This window comes from Humulus lupulus, chromosome 3, assembly GCF_963169125.1.
Source record: "Humulus lupulus chromosome 3, drHumLupu1.1, whole genome shotgun sequence".
NCBI classification, from domain to species: domain Eukaryota; kingdom Viridiplantae; phylum Streptophyta; class Magnoliopsida; order Rosales; family Cannabaceae; genus Humulus; species Humulus lupulus.
In genome coordinates this window covers 138,572,721-138,599,555 of record NC_084795.1, presented here as the reverse complement: position 1 = coordinate 138,599,555, position 26,835 = coordinate 138,572,721, and the positions used below count along the sequence as shown (strand labels likewise).

Sequence of the window (26,835 nt, the reverse complement as noted above, 5' to 3'; positions counted from 1 at the left end):
AGAACTCTAGAACCCCCTCCAGGAGCCACCGATCAGAAACTTCTAGATCAGGGAGTCACCGATCGGGCAGTAAAAGGACTCCACCCAGGCAGGATCAGAACAAGACTCCTCAAGATAAGAGGACTTCACAATTCAGAGATGGGCATGGTCGTGATGAGGCTGATAGTCATCACACCGACCAGTCAAAGGAAAAGAGGGGCAACGACCAACAAGGAGGAAAAGACTACCCGGGACGTACCGAAAAGCCTCCACTGCACCCCGGCCAGTAGCGTAGTGGGAGAGAGCAAGTCCCATGTAGTAAGCCATCTGAAAAATTGAAAAGTACATTTTTCGATCGGGCAGGAGAGCATGCTTCCCGGAAGGATCTAAGGGACGTTATCACCAACAAGAGGAGGATCCTCCTGGTCGAAGGGAAAAATATGAACCGCCCTGCCAGTCAAGTAGAAATACTTGACGACAGTGCACCAGATGGTAATGCCCGACCAGGCAGTCATGACCTTGGAACTTCCTCAGTTGCACCAGCCATCCAAGCCCAGCTTGACGTACTAACGGCTGCAGTGCAAGATTTTTCAAAACGACCTTCCGGGATGGATGCGATAGACCACCAGAGTGGCAGCCTATTTTGTGCCCGGATTAGAGCATTCCAGCCACCGGTAAAATATAAAGCACTGGTGCTACCAGTATATACTATTAAGGCAGATCCCATTAGACATGTTGGGAAATTCGAGGACCAGATGGAACTGCTCGGGATGAGTGACGATTATCGGTGTAGAGTTTTTCTGACTACTTTGTCAGATATCGCCTAGGAATGGTATTAGAAGTTTAAACCGAACTCCATTACCTCTTGGGAAGCATTCAGGAAGGAGTTTTGTAGACAATTCAACACTGCCCGGACTCCACCATTTTATGCCAACCACTTGGCAGATATCAAACAAGGAAAAGATGAGTCTTTAAAGAATTATATACAGAGATTCATGAGAGAAGCCAATAGAGCAACTATTGTAGGAGACGAGGGGAAGATGGTTGGCATATCTGCTGGGATAACTTATCGGAGCCCTTTGTGGGACAGTATACATAGAAATCCAATTTCAACACTTCAACAATTTCTTGACCGAGCAGACAAGTATATGAAATTGGACGATGCAATCGAGAAAGAGGAGAATGGCATAAACAATCTGGGGGGATCAACTGACTCTCCTAATAATGGTGGAAAGAGACGTGGAAATAACGGGTCTAACCACCATGAGGAAAAGAAACCAAAGTTGAGTTCAAATGAAAAGCCAACCAAGTATGAGCCTCAGTTCACTAATTACACCACTCTCTCGGCCAGCCGAGCGGAAATATATCTTGCTAGTCATGAAGAGGTTCCCTACAAGAAACCTCCACCCATCAAGAAAGAGATGAGGAAGAGAGATAAGTTTTGTCATCTCCATGGAGATTATGGTCACGACACGAATGAATGCAATCACGTCAAGGACGAGATAGAATTTCTTCTCCGGTCGGGCAAGTTGAGGAAGTACCGGGCAGAGACACCCCAAGGTTAAGGAGGCAGCAGCAATCCTGGGTTCAAACGACAAAGATCTCCACCCTTGCAGCCCGGGCCTGTGGACTTTACCTTAGAAACTATATGTGGAGGTCCACACTTGGCTGAGGATAGTAACAAAGCAAAGGAGAGGTATGCCGAGACACTTCGACATGAGTGGGAGTGCTAGGATCAGGAACCACTGGAACGGTGAGCGTCTGTGAATATATTATTTTTAAATACCGCTTTCAGAGTGGTAGCTTAATTTCAAGTTTTTTTACTTGTTATTTACGTTTGGTTTATGAGCTAGATATTTGCTAACCAATCATTTAATTTTTGAACAATTTTTGTTGTTTCAGACTTGTTATTAGACACGTTTTTTCCTTTTTAATTTACGAGTAATAAAAGAGACTACGCGCAGTGTGGTCGAATCTTGCTACAAATGTGCATGTGTGTTAATTATCCGAACACTGTTCAACTGGTCGATAATATCGGATAGTGTTCAACCGGTCGATAAATTCAAGCAGTGTTCAATTGCTTGAATATTTTCCATATATTCTATGTGTTTCACGAGTAATTAACTGCTCAAATAGATTCGGTCAAGTAGCAAGTGACTAAGGATATTTCAACCCTCGATCACTTGGGGGGCACATGGGGTATACTGGTATATAATTTAACACAGGCAATAAGATCACGAGTTAAGATATCTATTTTTAGGCTGACTTGTAAATTTTCGAAGTCCAAAAAGGCCATTAAGCTAACTTGTTGGACAAAGCTTAAGTAACTTGGAATTTTAAAAAAAAAAATCAAGTTAGAAGCAGATATTCGTGTGACAATAAACATTATGCTCATAAAATGTTAGAACAATAAGAGTGTGAGAAAGTATACTTAGTATGGATTTATGAAATGTCTAGAATTTCTAAGTTAGAAAACTAAGTACTCATGCGAAAATATAAGGCATACATCAGAGTGACTTTACTATTCACAAAAAACTTGTAAGTTTTTAAGTCTAAAAAGACTTAGAATGTTTCAAGTTAGCAAAGAAAAGTAAAGTATAAATGCCAACAGCTCAGCTGTATGAGAAAAATATCAAAGTTGCTAAGCAACAATTGTCTTCACAATAAAAAAGAGTAAACTATTGGCCAAGTACAAAGTTTAGCTGATCAGGTGCAAAGTTTTCCTGGTCGGGAGAGCAGATACAACTTCCTTCGTCGGCTGAGCATATATCACTGGTCGAGTAGAAAACTCTATTGTTGAGCATGACTAACAGCGATGAGTCCCTGGAGTGAATTAAACAAGCACGAACAAATGAATGCAAAGTAAATACTACATAGTGAAAAAATGTCTTTGAGAAGAGAAGTCAATTTTTCCCCAAGATTGATTGAGAGAAATCAATCTCTCAAAATAATTTTAGGAGATTCGAACAAGGTGTTTTGATGGTTTTTGGAGGGATAAGTTTTAGGCATATTCTTAAGTAGCTATGCCATTTGCCTGATCGGTTGGGTGATGGCCGAGCAGATGCCGAGTGTGCCCAAGCAGGCTTGTGCACGCGTCCGAAGGCTGGTGTCCGAGCAGCTGGGGGCTGCGTCCGATCTGTTGGCTGCGTGTCCAAGCAGCTAGGGCTGTGTCCGATCGGTTGGTTGCGTGTCCGAGCAGCTGGGGGGCGCGTCCGATCGGTTGGCTGCGTGTTCGAGCAGCTGGGGCTGCGTCCGAGCGGATGTTGGCTGCATGTCCAAGCAGCTGGGACTGCGTTCGATCGGTTGGCTGCGTGTTCGAGCAGTTGGGGCTGCGTCCGAGTGGATGGTGGTAAGTGTCCGAATGGTTGGGGACATCCGAGGAGCTGCCTGTCCGAAGGCAGGGGCGTGTCCGAGTGTGCATCCGAGCGGCGGGTGTGCGTGTCCGATTGGTGGGCGTGTGCATCTGAGTGGCTGGGTCGTGCATCCAAGAGGCCTATTGCATCCGAGGAGGCTGCGCCGAAGAGCCTGGTGCTTCCGAGGGTCCGTGTCCGAGGGCTGCCATCCGAGAAGCCAGCGAGAGGTTACCAATCGGCTCGGTGCTGTCCGAGTGTTAGGGTGCATGTCCGAGGAGCTGCTGGCCAAGCATGCCGAGCTGATGGAGCATTCTCAAGGAGCTTGGCACATCTGAGGATACATGTCCGAGAGGTTGAGCATATATGTGGAGTGGTGTCCGAGGAGCCAGGCAGGCGTCCGAGCAGCAGGAAACAACGCACCCAAGGGTCAGTAGTTAAGAAATTATTTGGATCTCGATGACCAAATAGGCATTTCCAGTCAGCTAAGCAAGCACAAGTTTACTCAAAAAACATGGAGCAAACATGTTTCCTTACTCATGGGGTACTACAACAAGATCAAAAAATAGAATTTGAAGAATACAAAAGTGAAAGTTACTGACTGGATGGAAGCTTTTGGATGACCTCAAAAACATTTTGCTAGAGAAAAAGTTTTTCATACGAGTAAATCATATAATAAACTTGGGGGGCAAATGTTATCCCCATAATTTCAGTTCGATGACGTGGCAATCAGAAGTGACAAGTGGCAATGCATGGTCAGTAAAATGGCACATTAATAGTCAATAAATGCGTTGGTTCTTCGGAGTTGTGATAAAGTGATCTGACCGATCTGATAGAATTTATGTCCGACCGATGAAGATCTTTGACTGACCGGTTGGGAGTTTGGCCAACCAGTCAGTCGTTTTGACCGACCAGTCATCTATTTTGGCCTACCAGTCAGTCGTATTGACTGACCAGTCAAGTGCTTTGGCCGACCAGTCAATTGTTTTTGGCCGACCAGTCATGTGTCATGCTAGACCAAATATGTGTCATGATAGACCAGAGGAGTGTCATGTTAGACCAGAGATATGTCATGTTAGACCAAAGTGTGCTAGAGGAGTGCTTTGCCTATACCGACCAGAGGTGTGCTTTGCCGACGATAGGTGCTTGCCTATGTCCTCAGTAACGGCTTCAACCCGAATCATTCTCAACTGCCGCGAGAATCTCTCAATATCCCGGAATAGTATCTATATTATTGTAATTGAAATTCATTTATATTTGATTAATTAAAAGTCTGTTGGAAGAACCAAGGACCCGGTCAAAGGAAGATATTTGATGTACGATCCATGAGCCTATAAATAAATGGCTCATGGCATCATTTTGGGGGGATCTGATCTTTTTGGAGACTGAAAGAACTCTCTAGTTTTTAGACTTTGGGACTGTTACTTGGGGCATTCTTGGGGCATTTTTTTAGAGAGCTTAGAGAGAGAAAGCTTGTATTCTCTAGAGAGAGAAACTCTATATTTTTCTACTTACACTTAAGAAACTTAGTTGGCTCAAGTTCATCTGATCTTAAGTGTAGGATCTATATATCACAACTCCAAGTGGATTAGGCTATTACCAATAAATTGGGGCTGAAACACTATAAAATTATTAGTGTCGTATTTTTCTCTTGAAGGTATATTGTAGTTTTGACGTCTACTCGTCGTTGGCCAAAATCGTGGTAAACAATTAGTATTATAGTGAACTTTGTCATTTATCAAAATGTAATTTATAATTACATTCCTCAAAGTTTTATAAAGTCACAAAGATAATTTGAGAAGGTTCTTGATGAAACCTGAACACAATTGCTAGCTAACGTTAAACATATCGTATGTACCATTTGTACAATTTCTACATAATTGTGAATATGGCCAAAAATGACTTGTAATATGTACCGGTCGTACATTTAATTACATAATATATCAAGTCATTATAATAAGGAATGATTGATTTCATTAATAAATTTGACCGCTTGTTGGAAAGAAATGAGAAAGAAAAATAACTGATATATTTATATTATGATTATACCGATTTGGCTACAACAAACATGATTATTATCATTGTGTATTAACTTGAATGAATGATAAAGTTTTTTATATTTGAAAAATAATTGTGCTTTTAAGCAAGCACACCATTTGATAGAGAAAATTGTTATATATAAATTTGTTGAACATAATATATTACAAAAATCAAATGGAGAAATCTGATTCTTGAAGAATCAATGTTATTATATGTTTTGAAGGATATTAAAATTATTTAATTATCTAGTATATAAACAAATATGAAACTTTTATAGCAATTATGTATATGTTGAAAATTTTAGTGAAATACAAAGTACAGTGAACCTAAAGTTCATTAATTGAATGATCAATAATATGTAATAAAATGTATAAATTTCCCTAAATTTAGATAAAGAACTAGAAGATTCTTTTTAATTCTTATATGGTGCTCATGAAAATATGTATATATATTTTGTATATGGGAAGTGAATAAATTTAAATATCTTGAATTTTTGTAACGACCCGAATTTCCTAATAAGGCTTAGGGCCTTGATTAGGGGGTCAAGGTGGCAAATTATGGAATTATATGATTATGTGATATTTATGTGTATCATTATGTGAATATGTGAGTTATATCATAATATGACTAGATATGCATGTTTAGGTGTATTAAATATGCATGCGGGCCCATTTCTGTTTAATTGGGAAATTTTCATATTTTGGGCATATTTGGCATATTTGGCATATATGTGGTATATGTGTGGTGCTTCACTATTATTTGGTTATGCTAAGGTTACTCAGCACAAGACGATATTGGGAAGCAAGCTAGTGGGAAAGTCACAACGGGATTCATACTTGACCAAGAGTGAGTCAAGGGGTATTTAGCACATTACCGGAATATTGGGTAATGGGAATAAATATTTGATGATAAATTGGGAGTTAGTGAGATCAGGGGGAAATTCTGGAAGTTTTGACTATTTTACCCCCGGGGGCGTTTTCGGGACCCCGAGCATTAGGATTTGCTTGAGGTTACTTAAGCTTGAAGTAATCTGTTAGAACTATAAAAGAACGTTCATAACGTTCTCTCTCCCTCCAGTTCCATTTTCGACACGCGGTCGCATTTTCGAAGGAAACTTGAGTTTTAGGACTCGGATTCAGGCAAGGATCGAGGCATAGCGATTCTATGGAAGATTATAAGCTTATTTGCCGAAGGATTTAGCTGGGAAACAACTCAATCGGAGGTAATTCAAGTTTTAAGTTCTAAGTTTTTAAAGTTTTAAGCTTTGATTGGATTTTGTGTTTTGATGAGTTTTTGGATGAATTGAAGCTTGGGTTTTATTGGTATTGGATAATTAGGATGTTTGAGAACTTTGATATTGGAATTTGGAGACCGTTGGATAGGTTTTTGGAAGGTTTTTAAATGGAGAAAATGATGTTTTTGGCTGGGTTCGTGGTTGGGTCGCGGCCCTGTTCTTAGGCGCCGCAGCCCAGGCTTGAAGAAGGAGGAGGCTGGCTGATGGGCAGGTAGGGTCACGACACAAGGTAGGTGCGCCGCGGCGCAAGGTGCAGTCAGAGAAGAGGCTCGGCCTTTATTTGGAGGCGGGCCGCGACTCTTAAGGGCAATTTTTCCTAGAGTTGGTTTTTAGTCATGGGAACTTAACCTAAGTGCTCAGGATCAATCTTACTACCCGGTTTGGTAGGATTCGACGTCCCGGAGGCTAGGACTTGGTCCGGAAGTATTTATTTACTCGTTTTTTATGAAGTTTTATATTATGGTTGTGACTAGGTTATCACTAGGGGGCTTGGAAACAAGATCGTGCTTGTGGCTCATTTATTGGTAACCTGTGCTTGGACCAAAGGTAAGAAAACTGCACCTAGTATGTGATGCATAAGATACATGTGATTAGGGCATAGCATGAATGTTGAATATGAGATTGATTAGGGCTTGAGTCTCTGTAAATGTGCATGATCATAATTATGCTAGTGAATGTTGAGTAAGCATGTTGAATGCCCTATATTTGGATATTTGACATATGATATATGCCTAGTTGCATTGCTTACTTGTGAGTGGAACTGACTCCATAGTCAAAATCGGCATTGGTGTTAGTATTGACTGTGAAGTTGTGACTCATTAGTCAAGTTCGGCAGTAGTACTGAGCACTGGTTGTATGGAATTGACCTATGAGTCAAGAGCGGCATAAGCGTAATGAACGCAGAGCCGAAAAGATTAGATCTAATCGACATAAGCATTATCATCATAAGCATGAAATGCTTGACCGACCTTAAGTTCGATGAAAACAAAAGCGCTTGTCCAATCTAAAGGCTAAGGTGACCGTGCTAAGGGATCAAATCTCCAGAGATAGACTCATTAGCCATCTATTCAGGGAGCAGATCCCCAGAGATGGACTCAGTAGCCATCTATTCTCAATATGACTTGATAGTCATCTATACAAAGGGCAGGGCCCATAAGTCATCTGTACAAAGGGCAAGGCCCATGAGTCATTATTTCGACTTGCTTGCATGCATGAGTAGGATTATTACTGCTAGGCATGCCTATTATGATTCACTGACATGTTATTACCTGTTCATGAGCATATTGAGTTTTCTTGCTGAGCTTCGGCTCACGGGTGCTATGTGGTGCAGGTAAAGGCAAAAGAAAGCTGGACCATCCTTGAGTTGCAGAGCTTAGGTGGTGATGTGTACATATGCGGCTGCTCGACCGCCACGGCCAAGTGTTTAAAGAGGAACTAGGGTTAAACCCTATTTTGCCGCTTAGGTCGGCTAGTTGTAAATCTTTTATTGTAATTAACCTTTAAAATATATTTTGGGATCCCAATGTATACAGTAAACGTTTTAGTGAAACATTGTATCTCTAACCAAAAATTTTAACCCTAAACTATTAATCACATTTAGTTACACGATTATAGCCAAATGGCTCGGTTAGCGAGTTTAGCAATGTTTAAAATGCACAACGTAACGGTCTCTGGGTAGTAGGGCATTACAATTTTTAAAAGAAATATATATTTCAAGTAGTTTTCAGATGTTTTGTTTATAAATATTTTAACTCGTACAATTTTATTGTTAAATTTTTTTACTACATATATGTCATTTATAAAAGTGTCACTCATTAGAATTTTATAGCATTCATTTCTCAAATTTTTCATAATTATTTATAAGTTTAAATTTTAATATCTTCTGAAATTATTTTGCCTATGTAAATTATTTTGATATAAAGTTATATATTTTAGTCCAAGATGTACGAGAAAAAATTATATTATTTTTATAATGAGTGTTTAATTATATTATCTTTGCATTCTTGAATCATTATTGGATTTTTATTGCATAATTTTTTATCGATGTGATAAGATCGTATGATCATGAACTTATAAGAATTATAAGCTTGTTTTTTTCAACTATACATATGTATATGACTCATTCTTGAAAATGAAATAAGTTCATAATCGCGATTTATTGAACCAGAAGTTCAATGACTCAATAATATATATGAGTTTGAAATCCCTACAGGTTAAATAAATTTTTTAAAAATATTCTCTCGATCAGGGGGAGAGAAATGCAATTGGATCGATAAATATTTTGAAAAATGATCCTTGCACAAAGTAAGAACTAGAAATTCAAAATGATAAAATCATACATATATGTATGTCAACTGCAAATCAATATTATTTAAATTGAGTCAGAATGAGTCTAATAACGCTTGAAGCGTAAGTGAACAAAGTAAAAATTATGAAAACAAATGTTCATTTGGTTCGTCCTGAAGATGTTGTAAGTAAAAGACACTCATAAAGATACCTTAATGTTATAAAGTATTGATAATTTGAGCATTAAATAAAAATAGTGCTCCAGAAGAGACTCCCTAAAGAAGTTATAGACATAACAAAGTTGATGATAATTGAAGCCTTTAAAGTGGTTATATAGGTACTTATAAATAATATACATGTTTGACAAGTATGTTGCAAAAAAAGAGATCTCTTTAAGTTATGTAAATATGGGAGGAAATTATCATATTATGAATTATTGTCGACAATACAAAATGTTTGCATATGCAATAAACTAATATGAGATAGCAAGGATCATGATATTAAACAGGTCGAGAATTATCAATGTATATATAGTTTTGGCCAAAATTATATGACGCAATCTAGGTAGTATAAATTTACTCACATAAAGTGAAGTAAAACCTGTAGGGGTACAAATAAATATTTGTACAAGGAAATGTAATTAGAATGAGAATTTTGTATATTTGTACACAAATAAATTATTGTACAAAATTTGCATAGACAAGAGAATGATTAAATAAAGACATATGCATATTGTTATGAGAAAATATAATCAATATTTGATTATAGCCTGGAGTATATATGTTTTATGAGAATTGATATGTGTCATATAAGCGTTGCAACACAAATTATTTATTTGGAGCTCCTAGTAATATGAGAATTTAAAATATGCCTTACCAGAAAAATTCCAGAAGAATTTAACATATCTTAAGAGATATAAATTCAAAGTCGTGCGCATTATACAATAAAGTTGTTTGTCAGGATTAAAGATATGTAGGTGAATAATTATTTGAAATTACAAGTATGATTGTCTATGCAATGTGAATTCGTAAATAATACGTTGTAAAATGCTCTTGAAGAGCTTCTGATTATTTTATAAACTATTTAAGAAGGATTTCTTATTTCATCTTGTAGATTGGGAATTATTAAATATATTATTTGTTTATAGATTAAATTGTGAGTAGAGAAGTCCCAAAGAACTTTGTATGCATAAAGAATCATAGTGTATATGATCATATGATGTAGAAATTAAAGAATATGTAACGAGAATGCAACAAATATATGGTCCCGAAGTACCATATTTATTGCAAATGAAAATTGATATTATCGAAGATATCCATTCATGTGATCATATTTAAATTTCAAATTTTGGATTGAACATAGTCATAGATAATGAATATCCACAAATATAATGCATATTATAACATTGTTGATATGATATGATAATGAACAATGTTATTTATATGATTGATTTAATATGTTGGATAAATATTCATATTCCATTCTATACATATGCTCTAGAAGAGTTATAGTAAATTTGTGATCATAGAAAATTTATAGTGATTTATATTACAATGAAAATCATATGAGATATTTGATCACGAAAGTTACCAATGATATATGCATGAGGAGGAGATATATACATGTTGCACTTTTTTTTCCCTTAGTTCAGGTTTTGTCCCACTGGATTTTCCTGACAAGGTTTTTAACGAGGCAACTTTAAATCATCTTGAGATACTTGCAATTCATGAGGCAAAGGAAAAATGTGTGATTGAGATCAACGAAACAACATATTTGAGGAACATGTGGATTATCACACGATAAAGAAATACCAACAATTCTCTATAAAGATAATGATGCATGCACTGCTCAACTAAAATGATAATACCTTAAAGGAAATAAATCTAAATATATTTCACCATAGTTCTTCTTCACACATGATCTTCAAAAGAGTGGTAATTTGATGTTCATCAAATTTGATCAAGCGACATTCTTACAAACTTATTTACAAAGCCATTACAAACATCAACGTTCAAGAAGATGGTACATAAGAATGGAATGTGTCGATTAAATGATCTTCAAGAGCGTCGAAATGAGGGGGAGTAAATATACACTGCACTCTTTTTTCCTTAGCCGAGTTTTTGTCTTACTGAGTTTTTCTGGCAAGGATTTTAATGAGACAGTTTTCATAGACATCCAAGAGGAGGTGTTATGAATATTATATATATGGATGTCCATAATAATGAAGAATCACTAGATTACCCAAAGTATTATATCAACATTAATTCTTGATTGTATTCAGAGTAGTTACCGATTTCCTTAGGGCTTATGTATCTATATAAATAGGGGTCATTCATATGTTGAAATAACACACAAGAATTTATATATTTTACATTTGAGTATTCTTAATAGTTTTATAACATATTTAATCAATTTGGGATATTTTATATATTTGCTTTTTTATATTGTCACTTTGGTAATGTTAGGCAATCTTTTTCATAAAAAATTAATTAAAAAATACATAAGAGAAACTTAATTGCCATTATTTAATGATTTTAAAGACTTAAGTGATATATTTTATAGTGCAATATTAATTTACTAAATCCCCATATAATTCAGGAGCTAACATACTGAGAACTCAAAAAAAATTATTATGTAAAATAAAGAAAAATCTCAAAAGTACAAAATGCTTAAGAAAATATGAAATATGGGTTGAGTTGAATATATAGTTGGGTTTTTATCGACGAAAATACCCAATGTTTACATGTTGTTCCACTTATACACCCAATCTTTATTTTTCGCGGTGAATATACTCAAACCCGCATGAACTGTGTCTCTGTCACTACTTTACCCCTAACAGCGTTAAAAACACTTACGTGGCCAATTGCGTGTACAAAACCAGACACATCATTTAGCCCAGGTAAGTTTTTAATTATTGATTGAAAAAAAAAAGCTTTAAATCCTTAAATACCATATGCACGAGAGATCTCCATTGTAGAAGAAGAAGAGAGAAGAGATGAAAGGGGAAGACCCAAGTGTGTCTTGGGGCGAATCAATAAACCGAGGTGGAGCCAAAATGAGGTCGTCGAGATCTAGGGCACAAGGTGTATATCAAGCTTGTCGTAAGCATTGTGATTGTGGGGCAAAAACAGTGGAGAGGACATCATGGACCGATGATAATCCAGGGAGACGGTTCAAATCTTGCTATAGGATGAAAGTGAGCCTGTTTATATTTTTTGTCTTCTTTTTCCTTTATATATTATTAGCTTGGAAATAAATTAATTCAAGAAAACTATTTGTGAACAGTGGAATGGGGGTTGTAACTATTTCCAATGGATTGACCCCCCTATGTGTGAAAGGTCAAAGATGGTGATACCTGGTTTGCTAAGAAGAGTACGTGAGTTTGATGGTGATCTGGGCAGATATTATGAATATGAAGATAGATATGAGTCTTGCTTTGAACCTAGTGTGGAGCCTTTTCAATGTCAAAATTGTGGCTATATGAATGGGAGTTTGGATGGAAGAGTTCATGCAAGTTCCTGGTTGGTAAAGGGAAATGTGAGGAAGATGATGTTGTTTTTTTTTTTTTTGTAATTGTGTATTGGCTGAAAAAAATTATGTAATGTTCGACTTCCCTGTTTATTGTATTTAGTGTTGCTTTCAAGCATAATAAAAATTATGTATTTTATTTAGTGTTCGACCCTTCTCTGAAAAAAAAATCATGGCTTCATTGAATGTAAGAGAAATATATTTATTTAGTGTTGCTTTCAAGCATAATAGAATGATGCACCAAACCAGATATTTTGTCATTGATTAATATTTTCAACTTTACAGAGCAAACATATGACATATTGTTAAGTAGCATAATGTCTACATGTCAAAAGTATTCCTAATGGCCAAGATGTCCCAAAATATTGATAAAGTCAGACTGAATATGTACATGTCAAAAGTATGGTAATGCCTATATTGTATGGCGACTACACCAAAAAGAAAACAAGTTTTCTACATCAAAAGGGTTTAAGATTAAAGAGAAGCTTCTTAGTTGGTCTGAGATGTGGAACCACCATTCCTTTGCTTCTGTCTCTTAGCTCGCTCCTTCCTTTTAATAGTTTCAGTAGTAGGATTCTGAGATGGTGGTCTTCCTCTCTTTTTTTGCCTTGCAGGCTGTAATTAAACCAAAAACATAACTCATCATACTTAAGCAAATCACATTCATTTTAACTGCAAATGAATACAAGTCTAGCATACCGTGTACCAAGATTACCTCCATAGTTGCATTCTTGCATGTTACTCGTGAATGGCCTGTTTGCTTGCAATTGCTGCAGTGATTAACTTGGCCAACTCTCCTAGCCTTTGTTGCAGTAGTAGGTGGTGGTTCATCTGCCTCTTTGTTTCTAGACTTTTTAGGCCTTCCAGGTAAAATTGTCTCTGTTGGAGGATGTATCGGATTCAGACCAGTGTCAGGCCACTTATCTGGGCTAGGCATTGGTTCGATTGGTGTCGCATAAGTTTCTTCATATGCTTGCCTCTTGTAGTAATCATCTATGAATCCCACTGGATCTAGGTTTGAAAACCAGATAGCAGCTAAAGCATGCCCACATGGTATGCCAGACAATTGGAATAGCCTACATGTGCATGTTTTCGTTTCCAAGTTCACAACAAATGACTGAGCATTGATGCTTTGCAATAAATTTACCTGGAACTTACCACCTCCAGCAAGCATAGGGAAACAATGCTTAGCAACATTCTTGCTTTTCTCAATGATGTCCATAATTCTTTTGGAAACAGGATGCACCCACTTAGAGACACTCATTCTTCTATTGCAGAACAAACTCATCATCCAATGCCTAATATTTTCTAGCAAAATGATAATAGATTTATCTCTGGCATCAAGAATGGCATTGTTGAAACTTTCACAGAGGTTATTAATAAGAATGTCACATTTCACATGCTCCTTGAAATGAAACTTGGTCCATTCTTCTGGGTTTTTTTTTCATCAGCCATTCATACGCCTTGAAATTCTCTTGCTTAATTTCATTCATCCTATTTTTCCATTCCACTTTAGTTGTTGCCCTTGCAGCGGCCCACATCATTTGCTTAAGTAAGAGTCCAGGGAATTGCTTCTTGAAATTGGCATGCATATGTCTCACACAGAATCTCACTTCCGAACCTTGAAATACAGTACTTAATGCCTTTTCTAAGCCCTTTTGCCTATCTGAAATCATTGTTAATCTCTCTGGTTCATCAATCTTCAAATCCTCCTTCAATAAATTTAAAAACCATGTCCAGCTACCTGTGTACTCCTTCTCCACTACAGCATAAGCCACTGGAAACATGGCATTTGCTGCATCAATGCCAATTGCAGCTAATAACATTCCTTTGCAATATCCTTTTAAAAAACAATCATCCAAGCAGATAAGGGGCCTACAACCATTGAGGAATCCATCTTTACAAGCTTTAAGACATATATACACCCTTTCAAATAACCTCTTTCCATCATGCATTCTGGTTTTCAATATTGATGTGCTCCCAGGATTTGTCTCTAACAGTTGGTTGCAATAATCTTCCAGTATGGCATATTGTTCCCTTATAGTTCCTTCTAACATCACTTTTGCACAATTCTTTGCTCTGTAGAAAGTTGACCTTGTTGTTCTTGAAAACCGAGTACGTGTTGTTAGCTGCATGAAACTAGTGTAAGTTAAGTTTGGGTTTATTTTGAACTGTTCAAGATAATGCTTTGCAAGCCAATTGGAGGTTGCATGTTTGTTGTTGAAAACCAATCCACACGTGTGCCTATCCACCAATGTATTTACCCTGAATGAGCGCTTGTCTGACAGTTGGACTCTTGCATAAATGACCCAATTGCAGCCTGCACTCTTGCATTTTTCCCTTACCCGACTTTGGTCATTGGCCAGCCAAACATACTCCCTGTTAATCTTAATAAAATGCTCCTTCAATGCAGTTCTAACTTGGTCCACGGTAGTAAGAAGCATGCCTAATTTAAATCTGAAGTTATCCATGTTTGTTGCATGATTGAATTGGGTGTTGGATCTTTTTCTCCTCCTGGCATTACCATCCTCATCTGAACTAGACAAACTTTGTAGGTCTTCCTCACTAACATAAGCACCTTCATCATCATTTGGATCAGCTTGGCTACAACCGTCTGTAACTGAATGCCACCATGTTGCAGGATTAGCATTAGCAAACATCTCTTCAGCCTCACCCTCATTCTGCATGTACTCCTCCTCCTCCATAACAAATTCAGACTCTTCATTACCTTCACCTTCATTTTGCCCATTCTCATTAACAGCAGCTTCATCATGCTGACTCTCTAGACCCCTTTCACCAACATCACCTTCACTCTGAATATTCTCACCAACATCAGCTTCATCATTTTGACTTGGGCCAAAATCATTATACTCATACTCATATTCGACCTCTTCTCCAACTTGGGCCTCTTCTGCAGCACAATTGAGTTTTGGATTGACAACCACATTGACAAATACATCTGCATCATCAGGCAAGTCTTCAATGACACAACTAGATTGTGTCCATTCCTCTGGCATATTGACAACAAAAAAAGGGTCCTCATCTTCAGAGTTCACAGAGTCAATGTCTACAACTTCAGGACCATCCTCATATCTAATTTCATTGTGATCAAACCAAGGATCTTCATCATCTGATAATGGGTTGACCACTACATCTGCTGGGATAGTTGTATCATCAGGCAACTCTTTTATAGTGCACACCGTCTTCTTAGAAAGTTCTGGGATATAAGGAATTGCATCTTTCTCCTTACTCCATTCCAACTCCAAAGTTCTTTCTAGTTGGACCACAAAAATATCCACTTGTCTATACTTTCTCCTCATCATATCTTCAACCATTTCAATAACTTGTTTATTACCAATTACCATTTCAGCCAAATTCAAATGCTTCTCCTTAGGCTTCCACAAAAAACTCACAGGCAATTTATACCCTAAGCATTGCACCATCCAATCCAACTCATATCTACTGAAGTAATCAGTGTGATTCCAGTCAAAAAAAGAAATTTTACCTCCATGATACCTTTTGTTGCCAAATAGAGTGAAGAAATTTCCTCCATGGTGCATTGCCACAGTAAAATGGCCCCCACACAGATCTAGCATATCAGATAATAAAAAAATACAAAGAAAGTTAGTGGGAAAATGGACAAACTCATGTGATATACGACAAAGCACATTACCCAAACAAAACAAAGAATATCCCACAAAAGTACATGCACAACACAGTCAGGGGCTTACCATATCCAGGGGGTTCTTCGTCCTCAGTCCGAAGCATGGGCATTTTGTTCCAGTTCCTCCTCCTGCTTTGTCGTCCTCCTCAATCCGAAACGATAAAAAGCAGGGGGTTCTTCGTCCTCAGTCTTCGTCGTCCTCCTCAATCCGAAATGGTAAAAAGCAGGGGGTTCTTCGTCCTCAGTCTTCGTCGTCGTCCTATGTGATCTTCGTAGTCTCAAGAAATTAGTTTCAGAAAAAACTTTGAATGTGGGTTTGCCTTTTCTACATGAAATGTGGGTATAAGGAAATCATTCCTTGTTCAAGCCGTTGGAAATTTTTTTTTTTGATTTGCAGTTAATATTTTAAAGCACATGTGTCTGGTTTTGTACACGCAATTGGCCACGTAAGCGTTTTTAAGGCTGTTAGGGGTAAAGTAGTGACGGAGACACAGTTCATGTGGGTTTGAGTATATTCACCGCGAAAAATAAAAATTGGATGTATAAGTGGAACAACATGTAAACATTGAGTATTTTCGCGGGTAAAAACTTTATATAGTTCAATAAAAAGTGCCATTAATTAATGCTATTCCGTGGCTGGCTCTCTCATGGATCGGCGGCTCTGACCCAGAGACATGTCTGCTCTCTTAAATGAATAGTTAGGCATGTCAACCAATTCTAATCTGTAATATGAACCTCATAATGGTTCTCAATGACCAAATTGAAGATGAACAGTATGATCTTGTTTTTTTCTTGAGTGGGTGAAAATAAGAGTCTGAATTCATATGACTAGGCAGCCTAGGAATAATAATAATGAACCTACCTACTTGGCAGTCTACTAGAACGTTCTTCTGTTCACGGCATGAAACGTGTATAATATTGGGTTTGATTGTGTGCTACGTGAATTTGTCTTTTAAAAAATGGAAAGGTATAACATTAACTTCAGCGACTAAACAAAAAATTCTTTTTTTTTTTTTTAAAAAAAAAAAACAAAACAAAAAATTCTATAAAATAAAATTAAAAAGAAAAAAATACAAAGATAATTGACATTTCTAATTAGAAATTAAAATGAAATGGGTCCGACAAGTGGTTGACAATAACACCGTCACCTTGTCCGAGTCTCAACATCAAGAAAGCCCCGTGAGCCTATCTGAGCTGTAACTCTAACATCAAAACATTTGGCTTTTCATTCTCCATTATTCACCTTTATTGTTTTTTTTTTCTTTTTCATTTTCTACAACATAATACTTGTCTTATGCTTGTCAAAATGTAATCACTTTTTTAATCTTCTTTAAGAAACAAAAAGAAAAATAAAACAATAGAAATGTGACACAACCCAAGCACTTGCCCATCTACCCATTTAGCTTTATTATTATTTCAACTGTGTAATTAATTATTAGGATATTAATATAGTATATAATTTTAGAACAGATATCATTACTCTATTTTAAAATACAAATATTTAAATGTGAAATAATAATTAATTATTATCATTTGTAATTACTTGTCCGGCAAACAAGCCAAACTACTCCGAATTACACCCTAAATAACAATAAGTATAGAACGAGTATACTCTAGAGTGAGAAACAAAGCAAATTCGGTACTAAATCAAGAATTGGAGTGAAAAATAACAAAAATGAAGGCATCGGTGAGTGTTATTTCCAAAATTGGATACAAAGAAATCAATCCACCAAAATTGTTCCAAGGCCTGGAACCCAAAAAATAGGAATGTTTGATATCTCTGATATGAAGAGTAAAACCAAATACAATGAACAAATATGATCAAATCAATTAAAAAAAAAATCCCATCTCTAAAACCAATCTGTACAGCCAAAAGAATCTGTGAAAAATCAACTGTAGGAAAGAATCATGAGAAGAATAATCATAACAAGAAACTCGAACGTCCACCGCCGTTCAATCTCGAAGAAGAAGACGAGGACAATAATGTTGAGCCCAGAAGTTCACTATCCTTGGCCAAGTTCTGATCATGATGGTACAATGGCTTATAAAGATCGTACGGCTCCCAGAGACTATCAAGAGGACAAGGCTTACCCTCATCGAGTCTCACCCATGGCTTTCCTTTTCCGCTCCAATGAAGCAAACTGACCGGACCTGGATGCAGAGACCTACAGCTCCCCCTGACATTGTCACCGCCGAGACCATGCTGGTTCCACCGGTGGTCAATGGCCTCAACATTACCGCCGAATACCAATAAGAACGGCGGCAAAGAACCCAGATCGTAAATCCTTTTCTTCCTCTGAACCTCCATCCAGTTTTCGATCCTCTTCCGGAAATTCCCTTCTCTCCACCTCACCAGATCCATAACCATCACTCCGGTGTTAAAATAGCAGGGTTTGCGGGACCCGAATACCCGAGAAAGAAGCGGGTCAGACCAAAACCCGTCGGTGAAGTACTTCGTGAAGTTGGCGTGGCAGTATTCCGGAGCTCCGATGACCCGTGAATCAGTCAATGTTATGTTCCAGAGCTTGTGGATGTCGTCGACGACGACCACATCTGAGTCAAGGTAAATGACCCGGTCAACGCAGGGATCGAGTATGTCGCCGAGGTAATTTCTTGCGTAGTTTAATGGGTTTTCTAAGGCTTCGCGAATCGAGGACGATATGAGGTTGATGACGGTGTCTTCTCTGAAGATGTAGACCTTGAACCGGAGAGAGGGGAAAGTGGATCGGACGAGTTGCGCCAAGACTCGAGGACTTGCCTGGTCGAACTCGGCGGCAATGAAGTGAAAGAAGACGTTATTGGGACACGAGGTGTGTTTCAGGACAGAGTGTACGGCGGCTACAGAGCCCCTGAGGTACTCTTTATCCAAGGTCATGGCAACATGGACCAGAGATGGGTCACAAGAAGAGACAGCCATTCTCCGACTTACAACGCCACTGCCACCTACGGCTACGGCACACTCAGCTCCGTTACGGTACTCCGGCGCTTCGGTGAATCGAAGCAACCCATCCGGAGACCCAAGTTCGTACCCTTCGATTGTCGGAAATGACCGAATCCCGAAGCAAAACGGCAACAAAATGAGGCAAACGACGGTGAGGAAGACCAAAACGACGGCGTTTACTCTCAACGGAACCATTCTTTGGAGTCTTGGAAAGATAAGAGAGCCTTTGTTTCGGTTTCTTGAATGGATAATTTGCATGTAAAAAGAGTGGATAGAAGATTAAAGGGACTAGAATGAGAGGATTCTAGAAATTTAATGCTCTCACTGGAAATAAGATCAAATTAAAGACTCAAAAATAAAAAATAAATTAAGAGCAGAGCAGGGCAGGCTGTGCTGCTCTGTTTCGATTTCACGCGGTTTCCCTTCCTTCCTAAGGAGTGAGAGACCGACGTAGACATAAAAGGAAGGAGGGACCCGTTTAGGCGTTTAGTCTCTCTGGTTTGGGCTCCGGACAAATTATATATACACACATAGTTACTTTAACAAATAATCATTAAAAATATATGTATTTATACACCATAGATATTTGTATAAATACGTATGTCCTATTGGATTCTCTTACTGTCCTTTTCTTTATTTTATCAAGGAGTAATAAAAAGGGAAAAGAAGCCTGGTGTGCGGCGAAAAACCACTCGTTATGGAAGTAAGGAATAAATATGTTAGCCCTTTTAGTTTTCTTTACTATGTATATTATGCTTCTTCTTTTTTTTAACAAAAAAACAAAATTAATGGTAATAGTAATAAAGTTGGATTGTGTATTAATAGCATTGCTAGAATCCGTAAATTTGGTTAGATGTGCTGTGTGTGGGTTTTAATTAGAGATGATCACAACGTAGTAACTAATAAAGCGCTTTTTTCTACGCTTTAATACTAATTAATACGACCTTAATTACTCACTTTTGTGAAATCCTTGTGAGAGCAATTTTTTAATTAAATAAAAAATTGGAAGGTGCCCAACTCATGCCCCTATGTATAGAAACGTTTAATGTGATGCAATGAATTTAGAAGATTATTACGTACGGTGAATGTCAAATGTTAAATACTCATATTTTCGCCAAAACCGTGATAAAAGACGTATCGATGCATTTGGTCTTTTTTTTTTTTTTTGGCTGCATATGCATTTGGTACTATAAATCTAATAAAATAATTCATGAAAAGAAAAATAAAATAAGCATGGGATTTGGAGGAATGGGGGTAGTCGGATAGTGGCATTGAACATATTCGATCGAATTAGACTGACCTTTATTGTAGAAGTTGACCATTTCAATACCAAAAAGTAGGACTAATTAATAGTAAGGGTTTTAATCAGATGTATTTTACTAAAGAAAGGTGTCGTTTATTACAATGAATCTCCTTTTTTTCATTATTATTTTAATCATTATAGTTTTGTGTTAGTTGTAACGATGATAGCATGACCAAGTAACCAGCGAGCTCGTTCAATCATTTTTTTTAAAGTGATCTCCTATGATATTGTTCTTTTGTTTATATAGTTTTATTATTGTTATGAAAAACACAAGCTAACAACTTCTAATTAATTATAGAAACTTCTACCTAATAACATCAACTTTTTGAGTTAAAACCATCGCAATAGAATTCTAGGTTGTTTTTTTTGTAGTGTTTACCTAAAAAAGATTCACTTGATAACGTGATTAGTACGCATGTGAGATGCGCGTGACAATTTAAGTGGTTATGTTCTGGTCGACCATCGACTAGAGGATAATTCACACGACAAAGGGGATATTTCATAAGCGACCAGGGCTGGTCACAGTATGTCAGATATTTTCTAGAGATATTTGATCCTGTATTTATGTAAAAAGTGTAATTTCCATTATTATTCAGATATGTTTGTATTAAATGTAATCAAGGCCCATCGGCCCATAAGGAAATCCTTGAGCCTATAAATAAGACTCAAATGGCTATTGAGAGGGGGGATGATTGTTTTTACACAACACTTTGTATTTTTTGTTGAGCTTGTGAAACTCGGTAAACTTTTGTTTACTAATCGCAGGTTTTCATTACATTAATAAGAACACTAAGTGGACGTAGGTCATTACCATCACTTGGGGCCGAACCACTATAACTCCTTGTGTCATTTATCTTCTTGACTTGAATTCATCTAATTTCTGTCGTTTTATTTGACTCCGTGTCGTTGACAAAATCGAGGGTCAACATTTTGGTGCTTTCATTGAGAGCTGAACTCAAGACCTCCAAGAAGATCAAATGATGAAAACAACTAGGAAAACTGGGCAAACCTCTGGGAATGTGCCAACTCAACCTCCTCCACAAGGTGTAGTTGAGGATGAACCACATGTGGAATTGGAAGAGGAGGAGATGGATGCTGAAACTTTAAGGACGACTTTGATTGTGTTGCAAGAAGAATTAGCTAATTTGATTGTGTTGCAAGAGAATGTGGCTGAAACAATGGTGTTGCAGCAGAGGGAGATCGATCGGCAACGCCAAGAACTGAATAAACGGCAGGCTGACATGGACCACTAGCAAAGGGATGCCACTGCAGCCTTAGAGGCAGCCATTCAATTGGCACGAGGACAGCCTGCACCTGCCTCCCAACTAGATCAGCCACCTAGTACTCACCCACAACAAAACCCACATTCAGAACATCACCACAATTCGCCACAACCAATGCATCCTCAGAGGCCAGAGCCACCCCTGCTGCTCAACAGGAGAGGCCTTTCCATGATCCTGAGCAGCAACAACCCTCTCGCGCTTTTTCGAGAAAACTCCCAACAGCCAAGGCAGAATAGGGTCGAGCAAAATCCTAGAAGCCCTAGACGCCCAACGGCTGAGGAACAAAACCCCCCGAGCAGAGGACAACGTCCTTCGAGGGGCAGAAGGTAGGAGGAATCAGGCTCTGCGGTCAGGGGTCCCCCACGACATAACAATTCCAGGGGACCTACCGACCAACGCAGGCCTCCACCTATCTATCGGGACGTTCCAGCAGGGAGAGAGGGAAATAGTGCAAACAGCAGGTCACACCATCATAGGTCACAATTTAGAGATGGCCATGATTATAATGAGGCGAATTCTGGCAGGAGGAATGCTGGTCGACGACAAGAGGAGAGGGGTGAAGGACAGAACCCCCTACCAATGGAGAACCGACCAATAAGCCAGAATGCTGGGGGGGCAACCTAAACATCCCAATGTCTTTGACCGACTAGGTGTGAGCAAGCAAAGGCGTAGGGATGAAGATCTGAGGGATGTTCTCAATGATCAAAGGGAAAGGCACAACGAGTATTTCCCCCCAGCACCGGTCGCTCAGGCAGTACCAGATGTTGTATATGCCTAGTTAGATGCCTTAAATCAAGTCGTCCAGCAGCTGGCTGGGAACCGGACACCCATATAGAATTTGATCGGAGAAAGGGCACCCCATTTTTGCATAGAATCGTTGTGGCAGAGACTCCAAGCAAATTTAAAATGCCAATCTTGCCCAACTTCACTGGGTTAGAGGATCTCGTATCTCATGTTAACAAATTCGAGATACAGATAGACATCCAAAAGATGTTAGACAATGCTCGGTGCAGAATTTTTCCAGGAACTTTATCTGAAACTGCTCAGGAGTGATTTTTCATATTCCCTCCAGCCAGTATAGTTTCTTGGGAAATGTTTGTAAAGGAGTTTTATGGACAGTTCTATGCTGGTCAAGTACATCCGACCGAGGCCAATCAGTTGGTCGAAATACACCAGAAGGAAGGAGAGACCCTGAAGGGGTATATTCAACAATTCATGCGAGCAGCTGCTGGGGCCAAGACGATTGGGGATGAGGGAAAGAGGATGGCTCTTACCGCTAGGGTACGACACTATCATCCCTTTGGAACAGTTTGCGAAAGAATGGAGTCAAGAGCACTCAGGAATTTTTGGATCGAGCAGACAGGTATATCAAGCTCGAGGAGGCCATTGCCAATGAAGGAAAGTCTCCTACAAACGACCAGGGCCCGAAATAAGATCCCACCAAAGCCGCCAATGGATATGGGAAAACCAATGGCAACGACAAAAATAATGGGAAGAATGGGGGAATGTAACACCCTGGTTACCCCAGAATAGTTACGGTGAACAGTGAACCGAAAATTTAAGTCGCTACCCAAGTTCTTTGGTTAAAAACGTGCTTCTAGGTATTATTAACAGGCTAAGGTGGAAAAGCAATCAAAAAGAAAGGATATATTTTATTTAATACATAAAAATGTTCATGGGCCCATCAAAAACATTTGCAAGCTATTTACAACTCAAAATGGTCATTACTGTTTCAAATTTACAAACTCGCCGACCTAAGCGGCAAAAATAGGGTAAACCCCCTAGTTCTTCTGAGAACTCCTTGGTCGTGGTGGTCAAGCGGCCGCATATGTACACAACACCACCTAAGCTCTCCACTCAAGGCTGGGTGAGCTTTTCTTTCCCTTTACCTACACCACATAGCACCCATGAGCCAAAGCCCAACAAGAAAACACAATATATCATGAATATAGTATCAACAATGATCATAATCATCATTCAGGACTTTCGGTCCAAAACAGATGAGTGACAGTCGCAAAAGTCACTAAGGTGGGTTCCGTTCCCATTAGCCATGTGACGATAGGGTCACCGGGGCTTTATAAATAAGTGATCCATTCACTAGCTTAAACAGGATAGGTGCATGATGACTAGTCACCAACATAACCTACCTCATGACCATAGCGTCATAACCATGGGATTCCGCTTCCTAGCCATGTGACAAGCTGTCACCTAGGCCTTTGGCCCTGGCTCTGAGTAACTAGTCCTAGACTAGTCAAGCGCTTATAAGTTTCATCGACCTTAGGGTCGGTCCAGCATCAATGCTCCCAGAGTCATTCAACGCTGATATCGATTAGATCTAATCTTTAATATGCCATGCGTTCAGGACGCTTATGCCGTTTCTGACTCTCAGGTCAGTAATATGCGACCAGTGCCGTCCCTGACTAATTAGTGCCATACACAAGTAAGCAAGCTCTGCTAAGCATTTAATATGCAATCAATGTCCACATTTATCAACCAACATGCCTCATGATTAACCATGCATGTCACATATGGGGTGTAGTTTTCTTACCTCTAATTCGAGCGAGAATGAATAAAAGAACGACCCTTGAGAACAATCTGACTTTTAGCCCTTTAGCGGTCACCTATTCATAACCAAATATGGGACACCATCAATAAAATGAACAACAAAGGTTCCCGAACCAAGATCTAGCCTCCGGGACATCAATCCCCACTAATCCAGGTAGTAGGAACAATCCCGAGGCCTAAAACCAAGTTTCCGAGGTCAAAACACTCAAACGGCCTCAACACCACTCAAGAGCCGCGGCCCCCAGCCACACCAGGAGCAAGGGCCACGGCGCCCCTCACTCAGGGCCGCGACGCCGAGCAAGGCCAAAACCTCTCCAGTTGCTTCTTCGAGCTTGGGCCGTGGCGCCCAAGAACAGGGCAGTAGCCCCCCACCCAGAACCAGCCATAAACCCGATTTCCTTCATCCCAAACCTTCCAAAAACACATCTAAACACTTCCAAATCCAAAAATCAAAGTTCCCAAACTTCCCAATTATCCAAAACCATCAAATCCCGAGGCTCAAATGAACCAAAAACTCAACAATTCACAAAATCCAAATCGAAGCTTAGAAACTCTAAAAACTCAAAACTTAAAACTTAGATTACCTTTGATTGGGTTGTTTCTCGTCAAATCCTTCGGTCAAAAAGCTTCTAATCTTTCCTAGGATTGCTATGCCTCAATCCTCGCTTGATTCCAACTCCTAGAACTCAAAATTCTTCAAAAATGCCTCGAACGATAAAATGAACTAACAGGAAGAGAGAAAGAGGTTTTCTAACGTATGGTTCTATCTGACAAGCTACTTCAAGCTTAAGTAACCTCAAATAAAACCTAATGCTCGGGGTCCCGAAAACACCCCCGGGAACATTATAGTCAAAACTTCCAGAATTTCCCCCAGATCTCAATAACTCCCAATTTATCATCAAATAAACATTCTCATTACTCAATATCCCAATAAAAGACCCCGTTATGAAAAAACCGCTAATTTGCAATATAAGACCGTCTCATGCCGAATAGCTCGAATATATCTCCATAATAATGGGATCTCATCCATAACTCACAATATGCACCAAAATACACAAATATGCCCTCAACGGGCCAAATTACCAAAACACCCTAATTATCAAATGTGGACCCACATGCATGCATTTAACATCATATTATAATATAATTCACATAAACATGCATATTATCAGTTAATGGCATAATTAAACAATTATGGCCATCCCAGCCTACTAATCCAGCCATTAAACCGCATTAGGGATTTCAGGGCATTACAACTATCCCCTCCTTACAGAAATTTCGTCCTCGAAATTTACCTGAAAAGCTTGGGATACTGACTCTGCATCCCAAGTTACTTCCTCGACCTTGCTGTTCCTCCACAACACCTTAACCAAATGTATTGTCTTATTCCTGAGGACCTTATCCTTTCTATCAAGTATCTAGACTGGCTGCTCTTCAAAGGAGAGATCTGCCTCAAGCTCAAGATCTTCATAGCTCAAAATATGAGTCACATCAGAAACATACCTCTGAAGAGCTGAAACATGAAACACATTATGCACAGCTGACAACGCCGAAGGTAAGGCCAACCTGTAAGCCACCTGACCAATCCTCTCCAGGATCTCAAATGGACCTACAAACCTAGGGCTCAGCTTGCCCTTCTTCCCAAACCTTCTCATCCATTTCCATGGTGAGACTCCAAGGAAGACATAGTCTCCCACTTGGAACTCCACGTTCCTGCGCTTGGGATATGCATAGCTCTTCTGTCTACTCTGAGAAGCGAGCATCTGAGCTCTAATCTTCTCAATGGCCTCACTGGTCCTCTGAACTACCTCAGGACCTAAGTATCTCCTTTCACCTGTCTCATCCCAATGAATGGGGGATCTGCACTTCCTACCATACAACATCTCATAAGGTGCAACTCTAATGGTAGACTAATAACTGTTGTTGTAGGAGAACTCTATCAAAGGTAGATACTTACTCCAAGATCCACCAAAGTCCAGCACACATGCCCACAACATGTCTTCCAATATCTGGATCATCCTCTCAGATTGCCCATCTGTCTGAGGATGATAAACAGTACTGAACTTCAACTGTGTTCCCATGGCCTTTTGTAAACTCCCCCAGAACTTGGAAGTAAAAGTGGGGCCCCGATCTAACACAATCGACCTCGGCGCTCCATGGAGGCGCACGATCTCTCTCACATAGAGATCTGCATACTGATCAACTGTATAAGTAGTCCTCACTAGCAAGAAGTGAGCTGACTTGGTGTAGCGATCCACTATCACCCAAATATAATTATGCTGACCAACAGTCCTGGGTAAGCCCACCACGAAATCCATCGTGATGTCTTCCCACTTCCATTCTGGAATATCTAGAGGCTGCAATAACCCTGCCGGCCTTTGATGCTCAGCCTTGACCTGTTGGCACGTCAGGCACTTAGCCACATACTCCACTACATCTCTCTTCATCCCTGGCCACCAATACAACGATCTCACATCCTGATACATCTTCGTGGTGCCTGGATGCAAAGAGTAAGGTGTAGTATGAGATTCATCCAGAATCTCTCGCCTCAATGCAGTGTCTAACAGAACACATATCCGCCCCTTGTATCTCAGCAAGCCTA

The 26,835-nt window shown here is 39.0% G+C and overlaps 2 protein-coding genes and 1 long non-coding RNA gene across 3 annotated transcripts; 1 reads left to right on the top strand and 2 right to left on the bottom strand.

Annotated features, from left to right (window-relative positions):
* Positions 1-11,812: 11,812 nt before the first annotated feature.
* LOC133821373 (uncharacterized) lies at positions 11,813-12,620 on the top strand. The gene is made up of 2 exons (XR_009887519.1): positions 11,813-12,145; positions 12,235-12,620. It is a non-coding gene; the product is annotated as an uncharacterized LOC133821373 (long non-coding RNA).
* A 16-nt stretch (positions 12,621-12,636) lies between these two features.
* On the bottom strand, positions 12,637-13,482 carry LOC133821372 (uncharacterized). The gene is made up of 2 exons (XM_062253708.1): positions 13,193-13,482; positions 12,637-13,092 (listed from the first exon to the last, which is right to left on the bottom strand). The coding sequence occupies exons 1-2, from the start codon at positions 13,412-13,414 to the stop codon at positions 12,967-12,969; spliced, it is 348 nt and encodes a 115-aa protein (XP_062109692.1). The 5' UTR covers positions 13,415-13,482; the 3' UTR covers positions 12,637-12,966.
* Positions 13,483-17,808: 4,326 nt separating this feature from the next.
* Positions 17,809-19,471, bottom strand: LOC133823175 (probable galacturonosyltransferase-like 9). Its single transcript, XM_062255793.1, has one exon. The coding sequence runs from the start codon at positions 19,338-19,340 to the stop codon at positions 18,063-18,065; it is 1,278 nt and encodes a 425-aa protein (XP_062111777.1). The 5' UTR covers positions 19,341-19,471; the 3' UTR covers positions 17,809-18,062.
* Positions 19,472-26,835: the final 7,364 nt, after the last annotated feature.